Here is a 22,104-nt window from a genome sequence, read left to right on the forward strand (position 1 = left end):
GTTTTTAGTTCTGTGTATGTGATAAATCACATTTATTGATTTGTGTATACTGAACCAACCTTGCAGCCCAACACTAAAGCATGCTTGATTATGTTGGATTAGCTTTTTGATGTGCTGATGGATCTGGTTTACAAGTATTTTGTTGAGGATTTTTTCACCTATATTAATCAGGAATACCAGCCTGAAGTTTTCTTTTTTCATTGTGTCTGTCAGGTTTTGGTATTAGAATGATGCTGGCCTCATAGAATCAGATAGGGAGGAGACCCTCTGCATCCACATTTTTGAACAGTTTCAGTAAGACTGGTAACAGCTTTTCTTTATACATCCCATAGGATTCAGCTATAAATCTGTCTGGTCCAGAGCTTTTTTGTTTGACAGGTTTTTAATTACTGATTCAATTTTGGAACTCATTATTTGTCTGTTCAGGGTTGCAATTTTTTCTTGGTTCAATCTTTGGGGGTTATATCTTTCCAGGAATTTATTAATTTCTTCTAGGTTTTCTAGTTTGTGTGCATACAGGTGTTTATAGTAATCTTTGAGGGTTTTTTGTATTTTTGTGGGGTTGGTGGTAATGTCTCCTTTGTCATTTCTGGTTGTGTTTTTTTATATCTCCTTTTGCAAGGTGTGAAATTTTGTTGAAGACTTTTCCACACATTCATTACAATAGGGAAGTCTCTGCAGTATAAATTATCTGATGAATTATTAGAGAAACTTGTGTTTGAATACCTTGTCATATTCTTTGCATTTGCAAAATGGAATAAAACATGAGTAGTAAGGCTTGAGTGCACACTAAATTCTTCTTTTTTTTTTTGAGATGGAGTCTCACTCTGTGCCCAGGCTGCAGTGCAGTGGCCAGATCTCAGCTCACCGCAAGCTCCGCCTCCTGGGTTTACGCCATTCTCTTGCCTCGGCCTCCCGAGTAGCTGGGACTACAGGCGTCCCACCACTTTGCCCGGCTAGTTTTTTTTTTTTTTTTGTATTTTTTAGTAGAGATGGGGTTTCACCGTGTTAGCCAGGATGATCTCAATCTCCTGACCTTGTGATCCACCCGTCTCGGCCTCCCAAAGTGCTGGGATTACAGGCTTGAGCCACCGCGCCCGGCCCACACTAAATTCTTTGACACATTTGTTACATTTGTAGTTTCTATCCCATATGAATAGTCCAATGTTGTGCTAGGTATGAAATGCGACTAAAGGCCTTGCCACACTCACTACATTTGTAAGGTTTCTCTCCAGTATGAATTTTCCGATGTCGTGCAAGGTGTGCAATTCGATTGAAGACCTTGCCACATTCATTACATTTGTAAGGTCTTTCTCCAGTATGGATTCTCTGATGATTGGTTAGGGATAACTTGTGTCTGAATGCCTTGCCACATTCATTACATTTGTAAGGTTTCTCTCCAGTGTGGATTACAAGATGGGCTGAAAGGCCTGAATACTCACTAAATGCTTTACCACATTCATTACATTTGTAAGGCTTCTCTCCAGTATGAATTCTTCGATGTCGTGCAAGATTTGAAAGTTGATTAAATACTTTTCCACATTCATTACATTTGTAAGGTTTCTCTCCTGTATGAATTCTCCAATGTTGTGCTAGGTGTGAATTTTGAATAAAGACCTTACCACATTCATTACATTTGTAAGGTTTCTCTCCAGTATGAATTTTCTGATGTCGTACAAGGAGCGCAATTCTATAGAAGGCCTTGCCACATTCATCACATTTGTAAGGCTTCTCTCCAGTATAAATTCTCCAATGATTTGCTAGAGATGACTTGTGACTGAAGCCCTTACCACATTCACTACATTTGTAAGGTTTCTCTTCAGCATGAATTCTTTGATGTCGTGCAAGGTAAGAATTATTGCTGAAGACTTTACCACATTCATTACATTCAAATGGCTTCTCTCTGGTATGAATTCTTTGATGTCGTGCAAAGTTTGAATTGTAACTAAAAACCTTGCCACAGTCATTACATTTGTAAGGCTTCTCTCCAGTATGAATTCTCCAATGTTCTGCAAGGTGTGAATTGCGACTAAAGACCTTGCCACATTCATTACATTTGTAAGGTTTCTCTGCAGTATGGATTACTTGATGTTTGGTAAGGCTGGAAGACACTCTAAAGACTTTGCTATGCTCATTACATTCATAAGGTTTTTCCCCAATGTGTTCTTTCTGTTCTTGTGGGAGAAATGAAGAATCATCAAAATCATTCCTATTAAAAATGGGGGTTTTGACACTGGAAGAAATTTCTTGAAGAGAGGAAACAGAGGAACTGTGGTTGATAAAGTTTTCAACTTGATTACATCCATTTATTACCCTTTCATCTGGAAATAGCTCCAGTTCAGACAGATGTAAGTGAAAGGATACTCCAAGTTGTTTTTTAGTTGGTTTGTCTTTTGCATTGCTTCCCAAGGCGTAGCTGCTCCCTAGGAAAGCAAGAAAAGAGTAAAATTCAGACCCCATAATTCTGGCATGTTTAGAGTCTGATGAAAAAACTAGAATCTGCCTCATCTGACTCAGACATTGGAAGAAATATCAGCACACTCTGTACATCATGTTGGCAGTGCTGAAAACAGAAAAGGGTAAGGTGATGCACTGGAGTGCTGGGAAATCTGTAGGAGTCAGAGGATTATGGGTGAGTTTGAGAGGGATTATGAGCAGACAGATAGAACAGGAATTGAAACCTTCTGAGAAAAAGAAGGGACAAGTCTCTTAGGGAAAATAAGACACTTAAGAGAAGTGGTATACACAATAACAGTACATGCACAAAACTAGGAAAGGCACATCCCCGGAAAAGGAGTGAGTGTTCCCACACCCTTTACAACAGGCTAATTAGAAAAGATCTCCCTCTGACCAACTCTTATACAAAACAACTGACAGAAGTAGTTATTTTACCAAACCTAATCCAAAAATTACAAGGCCTACAAAAGGAAAGAGAATTATGGCTAAAAAATAAATAAAGCCAAACCTAGAAAAAGACAGGCAGCTCTCTAAATTACTAGACAAATATTTATTTAGCCGCTTCAGCCTCCCAAAGTGCTAGGATTACCGGCATGAGCCACCGCACTCAGCCTCAGCAAGTTTTTTCTGTGTTCTTTTAGAGACAAGGTCTCATGATATTGCCTAGACTTCTTGGCTCAAGTGATCCTCCTGCCTTGGCCTCCCAAAATGATGGGATTACAGGCACAAGGCACTGCACCTGGCCCTTGACAAATATTTAAAGCAACTGCCTTAAGATTCTTAATAAGCTAAAAGTTATCAGAGAGAGATAAACAACTAAATGAAATCAGAAAAATAATACATGAGAAGGAGGATATTAAACAAAGGAGGAAACATAAAAAACATTCTGGAGCTGAAACACAATAAAGTAAAAATTCATTAGGTGCTCAACAACAGATGGATAGAGCACAGAAAAGAATGAGCAAACTTAAAGATCGGTTATTCAAAAGTATCAGCTCCACCAGGCACAGTGGCTCATGCTTGTAATCCCAGCACTTTGGGAGGCCAAGGCAGGTAGATCATGAGGTCAGGAGTTCGAGACCAGGCTGATCAACATGGTGAAACCCCATCTCTACTAAAAATACAAAAAGTAGATGGGTGTGGGGGCACGCACCTGTAATCCCAGCTACTCAGGAGGCTGTGGCAGGAGAATCGCTGGAATCCAGGAGGCAGAGGTTGCAGTTAGGCGAGATCGTGCCATTGCACTCCAGCCTGGGCTACAGAGTGAGAGTCTGTCCCCCTCCCAAAAATATATATATATACACACACACACACATATATATATACACACGCACATATATATACACACACACACACACATATATATAATCAGCTCCAAAGACCAAAAACAAAAAACAATGAAGAAAAGCAAATAAATGCTAACAGGTTTTTTGCATGCTCTCAAGCACAACAATATACAAATTATTAGAGGTTCATAAGGAGAAGACAGAGGATCAGAAATTGCAGTTGAAGAAATAATGTCCAAATAATTGTCCAAATCCCAATTCTGAAGAAAGACCTGAATATACAATTCAAAAACCTTGACCATTCAAATTAAAATTAACCCAAGGATGTTCACGCAGAGATAAATTATAAACAAATTATCAAACATCAAAGACAGAGGAAGAATTTTGACAGCAGCAACAAAAAAAGATATTTGCCATTTAGAGGAAAATGTGTAAGACTATGTACTTTTTTTCAGCAGAAACTTTGCATGCCAGAAGACAGTGAGATAACATACTGAAAGTGCTTAAAATCAACCAAGAATACTATATGGAGCAAAAGTAAGCTGCAAAAATAAAGGAGAAATTTAGACTTTCCTCGATAAAGAAGAGTTAAGGAAGTTCATTAGTACCCTAGACCTGTCCAACAAGAAATGCTACAGAAAGACCTTCAAAATGAAATAAAAGGATTCCAGACAGTACCAGTAAACCAAATGAGAAGATAAAATTCTCTATTAAAAGTAAAAAATGACCCAGGCGCGGTGGCTCACACCTGAAATCCTAGCAGTCTGGGAGGCCGAGGCAGGCAGATTGCTTGAGGTCAGCAGTTTGAGACCAGACTGCCTAACATGGTGAAACCCCATCCCTACTGAAAATACAAAAATTAGCCAAGCATGGTGGCGCACGCCTGTAATCCCAGCTACTTGGGAGGCTGGGGCAGGAGAATCACTGGAACCCAGGAGGCGGAGGTCGCAGTGAGCCGAGATCACACTGCTGCACTCCAGCATGGGCAACAGAGTGATAATCCATACCCTCATGAAAAAAAAAAAAAAAGCAAGAACAGAGAAGTCAGAAACAAACCCTCAAATACTTGGTCGAATGATGTTCAATCAAAATGCCAAGATCATGTAATAAGGAAAGGACAGTCATTTCATCATAAATAGTGCTGAAGAAAAAGGATGCCCATATGCAAAGGAATGAGGCTGAACCCTTACTTTACACCCTGTGCAAAAATTAACTTAAAGTCTATTCATGACCTAAAATGATAAAACTCCTAGAAAAAACCGTAGGTAAAAAGCTTCATGAGATTGGATTCAATGTTTCCCCAGATATAACACTGACAGTATGGGAAAGAAGGTAAAAATACACACGATGCACTATGACAAAATTGACAACTATTGTGGATGGAAGAAAACAATTACCAAAATGTAAAGAAAACCTACCATATGTGAGAAAATATTTGCATAATATATCTGTAATAAAAACTTAAGATCTAAAATATATACAGGCCGGATGTGGTGGCTCATGTCTATAATCCCAGCACTTTGAGAGGCGGCTGCAGGTGGATCACCTGACGTCAGGAGTTCAAGACCAGCCTGGCCAACACAGTGAAACCCCATCTGTATTAAAGATACAAAAATTTAGCCGGGCATGGTGGTGTGCATCTGTAATCCCAACTACTTGGGAGGCTGAGGTGGAAGAATTGCTTGAACCTGGGAGGCACAGGTACCAGTGAGCCGAGATCACGCCACTGCATCCAGACTCGGTGACAGAGCAAGACTCCATCTTAAATAAATAAATAAATAAAATAATAAAATAAAAAAATATAAATAACTCTTACAAAGCAAAACAAATAACCCAATTAAGAAATGTAGAAAGAAATACACATTTTTCCAAAGGTGATATATGACCATATGAGAAAATGCAAAATATCACAAATCATTAGAGAAATGCAAATAGAAAACATAGAATATTTTTCCTCACACACATACAGAATATCACCTCATACCTATATAGAATATTTATTGTCAAGAAAGGAAAAAAAAATGAAACACCAGAAAATCACAAGTGTTGTCGAAAATATGGCGAAATAGGAGAATTTTGTGCTCCTGTTAGTGGAAATGTGAAATGGTGCGGTCACTTTGGAAATAAGTATGATATTTTCTGAAGGAATCTAAAATCAAATGATTAGTATACGTAACAACTCCACATCTGGGTATACAGATTAAAAACTAAAAAGTCGGGCATAATGGTTCATGCCTGTAATGTTACTACTTTCGGAGGCCGAGGCAGGTGGATCACCTGAGGTGGGGAGTTTGAGACCAGCCTAGCCAACATGGTGAAACCCTGTCTCTACTAATAATACAAAAATTAGCTGGATGTGGTGGTGCACACCCGTAATCCCAGCCGCTCAGGAGGCTGAGGCAAGAGAATTGCTTGAACCTAGGAGGTGGAGGTTGCAGTGAGCCGAGATTGCGCCATTGCACTCCAGCCTGGGCAACAAGAGTGAAACTCCATCTCAAACAAACAAACAAACAAACACACACACAAATGAAAAATAAAATAAAAATAACGACAGCATCTTGAAGAGATACTTAAAAATCCATGTTCAAGGCCAGGCACGATGGCTCATGCCTATAATCCCAGCACTTTGGGAGGCCGAGGTAGGTGGATCATGAGGTCAGGAGTTTGAGACCAGCCTGGCCAATATGGTGAAACCCCGTCTCTACAAAAAATACAAAAATTAGCTAGGCATGGTGGTGGGCACCTGTAGTCCCAGCTGTTTGGGAGGCTGAGGCAGGAGAATCACTTGAACCCCGGGGGCAGAGGTTGCAATGAGCCAAGATCACACCACTGCACTCCAGCCTGGGCGAGACAGCGAGACTCCGTCTCAAAAAACGACGACGACAACAACAAAAACCCATGTTCATAGCAGCATTATTAAAAATAATAAAGAGGTAGGCGCAATGCAGGTGTCCACCAATGGATGAATAGTTAAACTGTGGTACAGACAAATAGAAAAACATTCTTCAGTCCTGAAAGAGTATACAAATTTCTTGATGTGCTACAAAATAGATGAACCTGAAAGACACTACACTGAGATAAGCCAGTCATAAAAAGACAAATACTGTATGATTCCATTTGAGTATCTAAAATACTGAAATTCATACAAACAGAACAGAAAGGGAGAGGGGAGAGAGTGAAACTGTAGGAGGAATGAGTTAAATATTACTGGTAATCAATTAAATCTAAATTCAAAATAAAAAAAATAAGACTAGGCATCGTGGCTCACGCCCATAATCAGAGTACTTACGGAGGCTGAGAAAGGAGGATTGCTTGAGCCCAGGTGTTCAAAATCAACATAGGCAACATAGCAACACCCTTGTATCTGAAAAACAAAAATAAGCTGGGCACGATAGCTCATGCCTGTAATCCCAGCACTTTGGGAGGCTGAAGCGGGCGGATCACTTAAGGTCAGGAGTTCGAGACCAGTCTGGACATGGTGAAACCCCGTCTCTACTAAAAATACAAACAAAAATTAGCTGGGCCTGGTGGCAGGTGCCTGTAATCACAGATACCTGGAAGGCTGAGGCAGCAGAATCCCTTGAAGCTGGGAGGCGGACGTTGCAGTGAGCTGAGATAGCGACACTGCACTCCAGCTTGGGAAACAGAGCAAAATTCCGGAAGGAAAGAAGGAAGGAAGGGAGGGAGCGAGGGAGGGAGGGAGGGAGGGAGGGAGAAAGGAAGGAAGGAAGGAAGGAAAAGGTCTCCAGTCAAATAAACAAAATATATATATATTTATTTATTTGAAACCGAGTCTTGCTCCACCTCTCAGGTTCTGTTTCACAACAGAGTGAAACTCCGTCTCAAAAAAAAAAACAAAACACAAAAATAAAAACAAAAAACCAAAATTAGACAAAAGAAAACAAAACAAAAAGCCCAAACAACAGCATGGCTTCCACCCTGCCCATCTGAGCTCTTACCTGTGTTCACACCTTTGATGTGCTCCTTCCCATCTGAATTTTTTGCTATTTTCACTTCACTCTCACCAGACCAGGGCTCCCTCCTTTGCTCCAACATAGAGTTAATATTCAGGTCAGGAAGAGAGATTCCTGTTTGTAAAAAAAGAATCAAAATGTGCTGTGGCATCTCCAAAATCCAAGCCCTATGTGTAGGAAGGACAGAGGATATCACAAATGAATCAAGAATAACGTTTCACAAATTCATCCACAGACTGCCTCCTTCTGAATGCTTAGGGAATATTATAACAAGCAGACATCAAGCCCCTTCCCAGTAACTACTGAGTATAAAGCACAGAAGTAGAGGGCGGGCGCAGAGGCTCACGCCTGTAATCGCAGCACTTTGGGAGGCTGAGGCGGGCAGATCACCTGAAGTTGGGAGTTCAAGACCAGCCTGACCAATATGGAGAAACTCCGTCTCTACTAAAAATACAAAAAAAAAACCAAAAATTAGCCGAGTGTGGTGGCGCATGCCTGTAATCCCAGCTACTCGGGCAGCTGAGGCAGGAGAATCGCTTGAACCCAGGAGGCGGAGGTTGCAGTGACCTGAGATTGCGCCATTGCACTCCAGCCTCCAAGAGTGAAACATTCCGTCTCAAAAAAACAAAACATAAAAAAAAGCACAGGAGCAGAAAACAGGGAAGTGGGTATCTGAAGTTTGCCATAAGGTTTTATGCAGCTGGGTGCAGGGGCTCATGCCTGTAATCCCAGCACTTCGGGAGGCTGAGGCAGGTGGATTGCTTAAGCCCAGGAGTTTGAGACCAGCCTGGCCAGCACTGTAAAAATGAAAAATACAAAAATTAGCCGGGTGTGGTGGCAGGTGCCTATAATCCTAGTTACTAGGGAGGCTAAGGCGAATTGCTTAAGCCTGGGAGGTGGAGGCTACAGTGAGTCAAGATCGTTATCAGTGCCCTCCAGCCTGGGTGACAGCAAGACTCAATCTCAAAAACCAACAAAAAAGGTTTTATGCATAGCTCAGCCCTGGTACCACCCAATGATGTATAATGAAGGGGACAGAACCTCTGAAGAAAATCGACATTTCAACTCCAGAAAACACTATGGAGCTTTTCATTTCTGAGTCAACAAGATTTTTAGATTTCTTTTTTTCTTTCTTTTTTTTTTTTATGAGACAGAGTTTCACTCTTGTTGCCCAGGCTGGAGTGCAATGGTGCGATCTCAGCTCACCACAACCTCCAACTCCCAGGTTCAAGCAATTCTCCTGCCTCAGCCTCCCGAGTAACTGGGATTACAGGCATGTGCCACAAAGCCCAGCTAATTTTGTATTTTTAGAAGACACAGGATTTCTCCATGTTGGTCAGGCTGGTCTCGAACTCCCAACCTCAGGTGATCTGCTCGACTTGGCCTCGCAAAGTGCCATGATTACAGGTGTAAGCCACTGTGCCCAGCTGTGTGTGTAATTTTTAAGAGAGACTGGGACTCACTCTGTTGCCCAGGCTAGTCTTGAACATTTAGCCTCAAGAGATCCTCCCATCTCAGCCTCCCAAAGTGCTAGGATTGGAATGAGACCACCACTTTTCCTGTTGTCCTTCCCAGCTTCTCTGCCACCTCCCCTTTTCACTAGTTTATAAGACAGGAGAAAAGGGAGAAAGCAAGGATCACTCTTGTTGCCCAGGCTGGAGTGCAATGGCTTGATCTCAGCTCACCGCAACCTCCACCTCCCAGGTTCAAGCAATTCTCCTGCCTCAGCCGCCCAAGTAGCTGGGATTACAGGCACACACCACCATGCCCAGCTAATTTTGCCTTTTTAGTAGAGATGGGGTTTCTCCATGTTGGTCAGGCTTGTCTTGAACTCCTGACCTTGTGATCCGCCCGTCTCGGCCTCCCAAAGTGCTGGGATTACAGGTGTGAGCCATTGGTCCCAGCCCGAGTCAGTAAGGTTTTTTTTTTGTTTTTTTTTTTTTTTTTTTTGGCGGGAGGACAGAGTTTCGCTCTTGTTGCCCTGGCTGGCTATGACATGATTTTGGCTCACCGCAACCTCTGCCTCCCAGGTTCAAGTGATTCTCCTGCTTAATGTCAGTCAAACAATGCAGGCGCTCCCAGGAGGCACACAAGGGAAAATGCTGAAATAACCAAGGGCAGATCCCGGCTTCTGCAGGGGCACAATCCTCACCCAGGGATACCAGGTTCCTGTAGTTCTCCAACATCACGTCCTTGTATAAAGCCCTCTGTGCAGGGTCCAGGCATTTCCACTCCGCCTGAGAAAATTCTATGGCCACATCCCTGAATGTCAAATGTCCCTAAAATGAAAAACACATTTCACCAACAGGATATGTAAAGGGTATTTATCTTCACTCAAAATGAGAAGGGAGTTATAAAGATTAATTTGATTGAAGAGAATGTTCTGACGAATCTAATTAAGGTATTTGTGATGTAGTTATGTGTCTGTAAATGTTTTTTTTTTTTCTTTTTGAGACAGAGTCTTGCTCTGTTGCCCAGGCTGGAGTGTAGTGGTGTGATCTCGGCTCACTGCAACCTCCAATTCCTGGGTTCAATCAACTCTTGTGCTTCAGTCTCCCAAGTAGCTGGGACTACAAGTGCACACGATCACACCAGCTAATTTTTGTATTTTCAGAAGAGACAGAATTTCACTATGTTGGCCAGGCTGGTCTTGAACTCCTGATCTCAAGTGGTCCAAACATCTCGGCCTCCCTAAGTGCTGGGATTACAGGTGTGAGCCACCATCCCAGCCTGTGAGTTGTGTTTTATTATGCTTTTCCAAAATAAGTTATATTTTAAAAATCAATATAGATTTTTCATTTTGTGGACATACAAGAAATACAAATAAAAAAGTAACCCATGGTAATCTCTATAGAAGGATTAGACATTATTTTTTACACTCCAAGTGATATTCAGTATCTACCTGATCTGAATATCTACCAATAACACCACCACTACTATACAAGTGGTGTCTTCGGAGAGGACGATGTCCACAGTGGCTTCAAAAAAAAAAAAAAAAAAAGAATTATAAGCATGGTGGCTCATGCTTGTAATCCCAGTACTTTGGGAGGCCACGGCAGCAGATCACCTGAGGTCAGGAGTTCGAGACCATCCTGGCCAACGTGGTGAAACCCCGTCTCTACTAAAAATACAAAAATCAGCTGGGTGTACTGGTGGGTGCCTATAACCCCAGTTACTCAGGAGGCTGAGGCAAGAGAATCGCTTGAACCCAGGAGGCGGAAGTTGCAATGAGCCAACATCAACGCCACTTGCACTCCAGCCTAGGCTACAGAGTGAGACTCTGACTCAAAAAAAAAAAAAAAGAAGTATAAAACTGTGATGATAACAATAGCAATGACTAAAGCTTTTGAACACTTCCCATGAGACACGCACTACTCTAAATGCTTTACATGTACTAACTGCTATAACAACTAAAGCCCAGGAAAGAAACACCTGTCCCTGTCTTACTGAGAAGACAACTGTGTCACAGATACTCTAAGAAACTTGCCCCAGGTGTAAGGACTAAAAACAGCAGAGTAAGCACTGCATCCCAGGTGTCCGGACATTAGAACCAAACCAAAGGAATCAAACAATGAACAGATCAGCATCAAAAGTAAACTGACAATTACCTAAGAAAAAAGTTAAAACAAGTTTAGGGATAAAATCATGGACCTTCATAAAAGGTCATTATATATGAGTACACACATGTATCCCATAATATGCTACTATTCACAGCTATCAACTCATTAACATGATGATGTAGGATAATATCTGAGGTCATGGAAAATATTTGAAATGTAATTTCAACTGTTAAAAAAATAAAATACATAAAAATGATGATGTGTCTTAATAAAACCATAGGCTTGCTCATCTGTGCAGTCATGGACACATGTCACATGTACACACATAAATATGTACACTTAGACCCATATACACTAGCACACGTATACACTTATACACATTAACTGAAATAGGAGTTGTCTGTCAATAATCTATTTTTTAGATGACATTTGTCATCACTTTTATTTTTTAATTCTTAGAGACAGGGTCTCATTATGTTGTCCAGGCTGCATGGTGGTGGCTTATTCACAGTGTACTACAGCCTTGAACTCCTGGGCTCAAATATTTCTCCCTCCTCAGCCTCCCAAGTATATGGAACTAAAGATTTGTACCACTGCACCCACCTGTCATTGTTATTTTTGCTATGTACATTTCAGCATGTTTGCAACAAAAATGTAAAAGCTGTACTCAATTTAGTTTATAAACCTGGTTGTATATTAAGCCATTAAAAAATTATAGACGATAAAAAACACAGAAAGTTGAACTCCAATCTCTATTAAATACCCAGATTCAAAAATATAAATGCAGGCTGGGCATGGTAGCTCTACCTGTAATCCCAGGACTTTGGGAGGCCAAGGTGGAAGGCCTGCTTGAGGACAGGGGTTTGAGAACAGCCTGGGCAACACAGAAAGATCCCATCTCTATTTATATAAAAAATATGATTATATATAATACTTCAAAAAATTGAGATGGGGTTTCAGTACGCTGCCTAGGGTGGTCTCAAACTCCTGTGTTCAAGGGATCCTCCTGCCTCAGCTTCCCAAGAAGCTGGGATTCTACACACATGTGATTGACCCCAACTTACATAAATATAATAATTATGTCCAAAAAATTTACGTGTTTAGGTATTTACAAAAGCCCAATGGGGCTTATCAATATATTCCATTAATAAAATAAAACATTAATGCATGATAGAAAATTTATTATTATATAATAATTTAACAAAGTAAGTCAAAATATCTCAGCAGTATACATCTTAAGAAATTACTAGATAATTAAAAACAAGGCCAAAAATAAAATTCGAAAACAAAAACAACAATATCATTAAGCAAGAACATCTCATGAAACATGATAATCAGCAGTAAACATTGCAGACATTTGCTCAACTTTAAGGCAGGGAAAAGGGGGCTGGTCTGTGCTACAGCCAATCACCACTGCATAGGATGCCTGAGCAGGGACCAGAAGGAGAGGTTAAAAAAAAAAAAAATTAGTGGGGGTTGGGGGCAGGAAAAAGCTGGATTTAAAAATATATATAATTAATAAAATTATTGTAAACAAGACAAAGAATGTCATTTTAGCATATTAACTAATAAGAATATATTAGCCTGGTGCAGTGGCTCACGCCTGTAACCCCAGCATTTTGGGAGGCCGACGCAGGTGGATCACTTGAGGTCAGGAGTTCGAGACCAGCCTGGCCAACATAGTGAAACCCCATCTCTACTAAAAATATAAACAATTAGCTGGGCGTGGTGGTGGGCACCTGTAATCTCAGTTACTTCTGAGGCTGAGGCATGAGAATTGCTTGAACCCAGAAGTCAAAAGTTGCAGTGAGCTGATATCTTGCCAAGGCACTCCAGTCTGGGTGACACAGCAAGACTCTGTCTCAAAAAGAAAGAAGGAAAAAAGAATTAAAAGAAAATAAATTTTAAAAAAGAAAAAATATATTGAAAAAAGTTTCCTTCTTTAGCAGCAATATTTATAAAATGACACATACAGTAAAGATACATCTGACATCTCCCTTAGGAAATATACATGGCCCCTAACTAGAAGACATTCCAGACCTGTGTAAGAAACCTGCAACTCTACTAAAAGAGTAATGTCAGCAAGACAGAGGAACAGGAAGCCCTGGACCATTTTTAATCCATGTAGACACAACTTAAACAAGAATATGTGGGCCAATTGCCTTTGTGAGAAATCCAGAAGACACTCAGGAGGCTGCACCCAGAGGTGCACCAGTACCAAGTCAACCTACTGGGAGCTGATTGTGAAAATATGTGACACACGCTCACCAGAACCCCTGCCCAGGCATGACACGCCATCATCCAGAGGATACCACGAACTCTAGATTTCTCCTGAGAGAGGAAAACAATGGGAATGTCTTTCCAACCTTCTGACTTTTCAGGGGACTGAGTAAGCTTTGAAGTAACAGGGCCCCAGGTCAGGAAGCCACTGAGAACAAAGGCACCAGCATAAACCAGAGCCAGCAGTAATGCAGGCAGACACTAGGTGGCGGTGCAGACCCCAGCTTCCTATTGCCCCACACAGGCTGCAGAGCAGGTGCAGAAAGGGGAACTCCTAAGCAGAACCTGGTCATACCCTTCAGTGAGGAGGTAACAAGCAAAGCCCAGAGAGGACGCATCCCAGATAAGGCGCGGGACCTCCAGAGTCTCCAGCTGGGCTGTCCAGAGTGCATCCTCCCTGAACCAAGTCAGACACTAAAAACAGAGAGGTGACTGATTTTTAATTCAGACAACGTTCACATGAGGGTGTAAAGGAGCAAATTTTCACAACTTACAGAATAAAGTATCATAAAACTATCACCGAGAATTTTACGTAAAACACCATAATGTTGTATAAATATAATTCTACAGGACTTGCTCTCACTCCTGACAGAGCTGACAGCAGTGGGTCCCCAGTGAGACTGAGGGAGGGTTGAAGACTCCCTCCCATAACAACTATTTACATGTCACTTAGACATTTAGGACAGGGAATGCTTTGTATTTGATGGCCTAACCTGTACATTTGGAGTTTTCCTGTAAGACAAATTTATATATAACTTGATGTTGAAAAAAATGATAATAATTGGTGGACAAGACTATTATTTCCTCCTCTCTAATTACAAAAAAAAAAAAAATCTGCTCCAATCTCTGAGCAAAATTACCATATTCTTTGCCTAACATAGCTGGTGCAGGAGACCCCCTGAAGGAAAATCAGTCTCTGGGAGAGGTACATGCTGAGGATGATGAGAGAACATCCTCCCTGAACCAAGCTAGACGTAAAAAACTGGGAAAGGCATTTAGCTTCAAATGTAGTAAAAATCAGGCAGGAAGGCTGGGCATGGTGGCTCACACCTATAATCCCAGCACTTTGGGAAGGTGAGGCAGGTGGATCAACTGAGGTCGGGAGTTCAGGACCAGCCTGGCCAATATGTTGAAACCCCATTTCTACTAAAAATACAAAAATTAGCCAGGTGTGGTGGTGGGCACCTGGCATCCCAGCTACTCAGGACACTGAGGCACAAGAATTACTTGAACCAGGGAGACAGAAGTTGTAGTGAGCTGAGATCGCACCACTGCATTCCAGCCTGGATGACAGAGACTCAGTCTCAAAAAACAAAACAAAACAAAAAATCAGGCAGAAAAGGTTTCTCCTTCCTGTACTCTTTTCCTACAATTTACTAGGTGCTTGTGCACAATAATACATGACTTCTATGTGCAGTTTCTGGTCTACAGAGAGGTGATGGTGCACTCAGATGTGGCCCCTGAACAATCCCTACTGTCCAACAGCTCTAATGCCACGGGGCCCACACCCCATCTCCATCCATGTTAGGGAATAAGCCCTTCCCAGAACCATGCCCGGTGGAGCCTCATCCCCAGTTCATGTCACTGGGTAATGGGAGATGGAATCTAAGTGAGATAAGAGGGACTGAGGTGCTGACAACAGGCCCTAAGCTTGTCATAAACAGGCTTTAAAGAAACTGGCCATAAACAGGATTTCTGCAGCAATGAAACATGCTCGTGATGGCTATGACACACACTGCTACAAGTTGTTGGTTTACTGGAGCAAGGCAAGGAATACCTGGCCTGCCCGGAGTGGAAAACTGCTCAAACGACAAACAATAGCATGAGTGGCCTGTGCCTTAACAACATGTTTTTGCTGCAGATAATTAGCCAGAGCCTGTTTCTCTACTCCTCGCTAAGAATGTTTTGTTTCCCATAAGGAATGCTTTTAGTTACCCTAGAATCTATAGAAACAATGCTTATCAATGGCTAGCTGTCAATAAATATGTGGGTCAAACTCTGTTCACAGCTCTCAGCTCTGAAGGCTGTTGGCCCCGATTGTACTTTACACTCTATTCTTACGTCTATGTCTTTAATTCCTCTAGTTCCACTAGGTTAGGGTCCCCACGACCAAGTTGGTCCCTGCAAGTGGCGCCCAATGTGGGACTCGAACCCAAATCAAAGGGTCGCCAGAGCTGGAGAACGTGGAACTATGCTGGAGGACACCCGAGTACTCTTAAGCAATCCCCATGGTAAAAGAGGAGCTCAGAAGCATCAGGGTAACAATGGGAAAAGGGTCAAGCAGACATGAAGCTTATTTGAGCCTGCTTTGGCAGCTCCTAAGAAAAGGAGGAATAAAGGTTAGCACTAGCTGACTCATGCAGGTTTTTAGGTGTGGTAAAGAAATATTGCCCCTGGTTTCCGGACCAACGAACTATGAATGTAGAGGTCTGGGAAAAGGTAGGCAGCACACCGAAGAAGGCATATAATGATGGTACTGAGGATATTCCTATAACTGTCTGGTCAGTGTGAGCTCTGGTTCATTCCACCTTGGAGCCTTTCCACACAGATGATGAGGAGGAGGAATCAGAGGAAGAAGGAGCATGTAACGAAGTAACAGAAGAAGTGACAGAGCAGGTTTCCTTGCCAGCTAAAGCAGCAAAGGAGGGAGAGGTTTGTCCGTACCCATCTACATCCCCTCATCATTTTGAAGAAAAAGAGTGGCCTGACCCTCCAGATCTTTCTTTTCCAGAGGACACTGGGTGAAAAGTAGTTGCCCCAGTGACTGTTCAAGGAGCACCTCAAGGGACTGCTCTCGGTTCTATTCAGGCAGGAATCCAGGAAGCTAGACGAGAGGGTGATATGGATGCTTGGCAGTTCCCTGTTAGAATACACCCACCTGATTAACAGGGGAATATTATGGCTACATTTGAGCCTCTTCCTTTTAAAATACTTAAACAATTTAAACAAGCTATTAATCAATATGCACCAGGTTCTCCTTTTGTAATGGGATTGTTAAAGAATGTTGCTCTCTCCATTCAAATGATTCCTACTGATTGGGATGCACTTACTTGAGCTTGTCTAACTCCTGCTCAGTTCTTACAATTTAAAACTTGGTGGGCAGATGAGGCTTATGCAGGATGATGCCATAGAGCAGCTTAGAGGACTGTGCATTAGAGCTTGGGAAAAAAATCACCTCAGGCGGGAACAATACCCCTCAAGTGCTGTAAAGCAGGGACTGAAAGAACTGTATATAGATTTTATAACTAAATTACAGGAGTCTCTTAAAAAAGTGATCGCAGATGCAGCTGCTGAGGACATAGTATTGCAGTTATTAGCTTTCGACAATGCCAATCCTGAGTGCCAAGTCACTCTGCGACTTATTAGGGGAAAAGCACATTTGGTTGACTATATTAAACCTTGTGATAGTATCGGAGGTAATCTGCATAAGGCTACTCTGCTAGCCCAGGCAATGGCAGGAATGAAAGTGGGTAAAGGAAATACTCCATTTCCTGGAGCTTGTTTTAATGTGGGAAACATGGTCATACTAAAAAAGACTGTAGAAAAAATCACCAAGTCAGGCCACCAGTTTGGGGGGAAAAAGATAACTGCTAAGCCTGGAATATGTCCAAAATGCAAAAAAGGAAAACAATGGGACGATATTCTTTGTGCTGCCCCCACTCAGGAAATATTACTCCAATGTTACAATCACTTACAAAATTTGATTTCTCGTGCCAGTTTAATTATAGCTCCTGACGAAATTCAGGACAAGTACTCCTTACTCCGACTTGGGGAGTAAATGACACTACGATAGTAAATGACACTACTTAGTAAATGACACTACAGTACTGCCACAGAAAGTAATCATATGTAAGGATCAACTGAAAACACTGAATGACTTTCAAAAATTACTAGGGGACATTAATTAGATACGACCTGCTCTAGGCATTCCTACCTATGCAATGAGTAATCTATTTTCTATCCTTAAAGGAGATCCTAGTCTCACTAGCCCTTGGCAATTAACAAAGGAGGCTGAGGCAGAGTTACAACTGATTGAAAAACAAGTATATAAAGCTCAAATAAATAGAGTAGATCCAGAAAAGACTTTAGACTTACTGATTTTTCCAACTCAGCATTCACCTACTGGTGTTATTGTCCAAGAGCAGGACTTGGTAGAATGGCTCTTTCTTCCCCATACTAATTCACGGATGCTAAGTCCTTATTTGGATCAAATTGCTACTCTGATAGGCAATAGGAGAACTTGAATTGCTAAATTGCATGGAATTGCGAAATTGCATGGATATGACCCTCTTACGAAGCCTTTATAAATAATTTTACTTTGCAAACCCAGTTAGCTGATTTTGTGGGTGTTCTTAATAATCACTTTCCAAAAACAAAATTATTTCAATTTTTAAAATTAACTAGATTCTCCCTAGAATAACTAAATTTAAACAAATTAAAAGTGCTGAAAATGTTTTTACAGATGGGTCTAGTAATAGTAAAGCTTTTTATTCTGGATCAAAAACTAAAGTTTTCCAGACGCCCTATACTTCAGCTCAAAAAGTGGAGCTTGTAGCTGTAATTAAGCTACTGACTGCTTTTAAGCTGCCTGTCAATGTAATTTCTAATTCTTCATATGTAGTCCATTCCACACAATTAATTAAAAATGCTCAGTTACGATTTCATACAGATTAACAACTAATGACTTTATTTACCCAATTACAAACCAGTTAGGAATAGAATGCACCCTTTTACATTACTCATATTGGAACTCACACACACTTTATAGGACTTTTAACTGTAGGGAATCAAATGGTTGATCGCCTAGTTGCTACTGCAGTATCTAATTCTAGACACTTTCACAATTTAACCCATGTTAATGCCTCTGGTCTCAAATGCAGATACAGCATTACCTGGGAAGAAGCTAAAGCTATTATCCAGCAATGCCCAACTTGCCAAATGGTGCATTCCTCATCTTTTACAGGAGAAGTTAATCCTCGAGGATTGGAACCTAATTGTCTTTGGCAAATGGATGTCATTTATGTTCCTTCTTTTGGTAAATTGGCTTATGTGCATGCATGTGTAGATACCTTTTCTCACTTCGTTTAGGCTACCTGTCAAACAAGGGAATCTTCTGCCTGTGTTAAATGGCATTTTCTGCAATGCTTTGCAGTGATCAGCATTCCAGCTTCTGTTAAAACAGATGATGCCCCAGGCTGTACTAGTGAAGCTCCAGCTAGATTTTTCTCTCTATAGCATATTAAACACATTACTGGCATCCCATATAATTCACAAGGACAATCCATTGTGGAAAGAATGAATCTCCCCCTAAAACAGCAATTACAAAAACAGAAAGTGGGGAACAGTGATTATGGAACCCAAAATATGCAATTGAATCTAGCATTATTGACTTTAAATTTTTCGAGCCTGCCTAAAGTCCAGATGCTATCAGCAACTAACAGCATCTACAGAAATCAGCTGCAAAGATGGAAGTGCAACAACTGATTTGGTGGAGAGATCCGATAACAAAAAGTTGGGAAATAGGTAAAATAATAACTTGGGGTAGAAGTTATGCTTGTGTATCTCCAGGCCAAAACCAGCAGCCGATTTGGATATCATCAAGACACCTGAAGCCTTATCATGAGCCAGATGCTGAGGAAGAGATTTTTGGGAGGAACGTGAGGACCCCCCAGTTGCAGCCATGTCAAGACTGACAATAAGGCCTCCTTTCCTGTTTGTAGTGGGTGATTTAAAACCTGATGTCCCTAACTATCATGTGACTTGTCAAGAATGTAGATTGTTTTCTTGTGTGAATTCTTCCTTGTATAATATTGATCATTCTATTTTAGTGGTAACAGCCCAAGAAGGAGTATGGATACCCATAAAGCTTTCCTGTCCTTAGGAAGCCTCTCCTTCTGTACATATTATTACTGAAATTCTTCAAAAGAATTCGGCCGGGCGTGGTGGCTCACACCTGTAATCCCAGCACTTTCAGAGGCCGAGGCGGGCTGATCACGAGGTCAGGAGATCAAGACCATCCTGGCTAACATGGTGAAACCCCATCTCTACTAAAAATACAAAAAATTAGCTGGGTGTGGTGGTGGGCACCTGTAGTCCCAACTACTCAGGAGGCTGAGGCAGGAGAATGGCATGAACCCGGGAGGCAGGGCTGGCAGTGAGCCGAGATCACACCACTGTACTCCAGCCTGGGTGACAGAGCGAGACTCCGTCTCAAAAAGAAAAAAGAATTTGAGGTGCTCTCGGCGTTTCATTGCCACTTTAATTTTAATCATCATGGGATTGATTGCTGTCACAGCTACTGCCACGGTAGCTGGAGTTACTTTGCATTCCACAGTACAAACAGCAGACTATGTAAATAATCGGCAGAAAAATTCTACTTTGCTGTGGAATTCCCAAACTAATACAGACCAAAAACTACCTAATCAAATCAGTGATCTCCAACAAACTGTAATGTGGCTAGGAGATCGAGTAGTTAGTTAGTCTAGAATATAGAATGCGGTTACAATGTGATTGGAATACTTCTGATTCTTACATTACTCCTCATCTGTATAATGAAACAGAGCAAGAGTAGGAAAGAGTTAAGAGACATTTAAAGGGTCATACTGGAAATTTATCTTTGGATATTGCAAAACTGAAGGAACAAGTACTTCAAGTCTCTCAGGCACATCTGATGCTAATTCCAGGAACTAAAGAGCTTGAAGGAGGCCGGGCGCGGTGGCTCAAGCCTGTAATCCCAGCACTTTGGGAGGCCGAGACGGGCGGATCACGAGGTCAGGAGATCGAGACCATCCTGGCTAACCCCGTGAAACCCCGTCTCTACTAAAAAATACAAAAAACTAGCCGGGCGCGGTGGCGGGCGCCTGTAGTCCCAGCTACTCAGGAGGCTGAGGCAGGAGAATGGCATAAACCCGGGAGGCGGAGCTTGCAGTGAGCTGAGATCCGGCCACTGCACTCCAGCCTGGGCGACACAGGCAGAGTGAGACTCCGCCTCAAGAAAAAAAAAAAAAAAAAAAGAGCTTGAAGGAGCTGCAGGCAGATTAGCAGCTATTAACCCATTAAAACGGATCGAGACACTTGGAGGCTCTGATTTCAACGATGATTGTGCTTTTAATCTGTGTTGTTTGTCTTTGTGTAGTCTGCAGATCTGGATCCCAAATCCTGTGAGAAGTAACCCACCATGACAAAGCAGCCTTTGCCTTTATCGCTTTGCAAAAACAGAAAGGGGGACATGCTAGCAACAGGCCCTAAGCCTGTCATAAACAGGCTTTAAAGAAACTGGCCATAAACAGGATTTTTGCAGCAATGAAACATGCTTGTGATGGCTATGACGCACACTGCTACAAGTTGTTGGATTACTGGAGCAGGGCAAGGAACACCTGGCCTGCCCGGAGTGGAAAACTGCTCAAGCCACAAACAATAGGAGGAGTGGCCTGTGCCTTAACAACACATTTTTGCTGCAGATAATTAGCCAGAGCCTGTTTCTCTACTCCTCATTAAGAATGTTTTGTTTACTGTAAGGAATGCTTTTAGTTAATCTATAATCTATAGAAACAATCCTTATCAATGGTTTGCTGTCAATAACTACATGGGTCAAACTCTGTTTGCAGCTCTCAGCTGTAAAGGCTGTTGGCCCCTGATCCTACTTTTGTCTTGTGTCTGTGTCTTTAATTCCTCTACCGCCAGTAGGTTAGGGTCCCCATGACCGAGCTGGTCTCAGCACTGAGGGAAGGCATAGATGAGTGCAAGCAAACCTGTCAGACTCAGAGAAGATTCCCAACTCCAAGGCCCAACGTTTCTGAAACAAAGGAGACAGAAAAATCCACCAAGAATATCACCTCACCTGAGGAAGAGTCGTCCCTGACTCCTTTGCTTTCCTCTTCCTTCTCTTCTGGGCTTTTTCATCACACAGCATGACTCTTTAGAAGTCAATCCTAAATGTCAAAAATATGCTGTTTAGGGCTTAGAACCACACCCTCTTCCTGTGCCACAACCACACACACAGGTTAGACCTCACCCTGTGGAAAATGTCCTCACTGTCCGCTGCACCAGAGTTGATGCAGGGACAAGAAACTCCTACAGAAAGAACAACAAGTGAGTTTTTTACTCTTTTCTTCAGAATCTGCTCCCCTCCTAGGGATGCCCACATGCACGCTGCAGCAGTGGGGAGCTGGCCTGGACTAAGCTCCCCTTCAGGGCCAGACCCAGCCCTGACCAAACCCCATGCAGAGCACAGCCCCACTCCCATTTCTATGGATCCCAGACTCATGTAATCACTCAGAAATGGAGGACACAGAGCCTTGGTGCTCAGCGCCAGATACAGAACACAGTGGAATCTGCTTATCCATGAGGGACATGTCCCAAGTCCCCCATTGGATGCCTGGAACTTCAAACAGTACTGAACTCTATTTATTCCACTTAAAAGATGCATGTGGTAGCTTCTCATTGGCATATCTAAACTGCCAGTGTCAGCCAGGCATGGTGGCTCATGCCTGTAATCCCAACAGTTTGGGAGGCTGAGGCAGGTGGATCACCTGAGGTCAGGAGTTC

The 22,104-nt window shown here is 42.0% G+C and overlaps 1 protein-coding gene across 1 annotated transcript; it reads right to left on the reverse strand.

Moving 5' to 3' along the window:
• Positions 1–451: 451 nt before the first annotated feature.
• On the reverse strand, positions 452–21,488 carry ZNF480 (zinc finger protein 480). Its single transcript, XM_011965848.1, has 5 exons — positions 21,398–21,488; positions 9,870–9,996; positions 7,703–7,831; positions 1,107–2,423; positions 452–789 (listed from the first exon to the last, which is right to left on the reverse strand). Exons 1-4 carry the CDS (start codon positions 21,467–21,469, stop codon positions 1,144–1,146), a joined length of 1,608 nt encoding a protein of 535 aa, XP_011821238.1. The 5' UTR covers positions 21,470–21,488; the 3' UTR covers positions 452–789; positions 1,107–1,143.
• Between the last annotated feature and the right edge of the window lie 616 nt (positions 21,489–22,104).

Source organism: Mandrillus leucophaeus, unplaced genomic scaffold, assembly GCF_000951045.1.
Source record: "Mandrillus leucophaeus isolate KB7577 unplaced genomic scaffold, Mleu.le_1.0 Scaffold74, whole genome shotgun sequence".
Lineage (NCBI taxonomy): Eukaryota > Metazoa > Chordata > Mammalia > Primates > Cercopithecidae > Mandrillus > Mandrillus leucophaeus.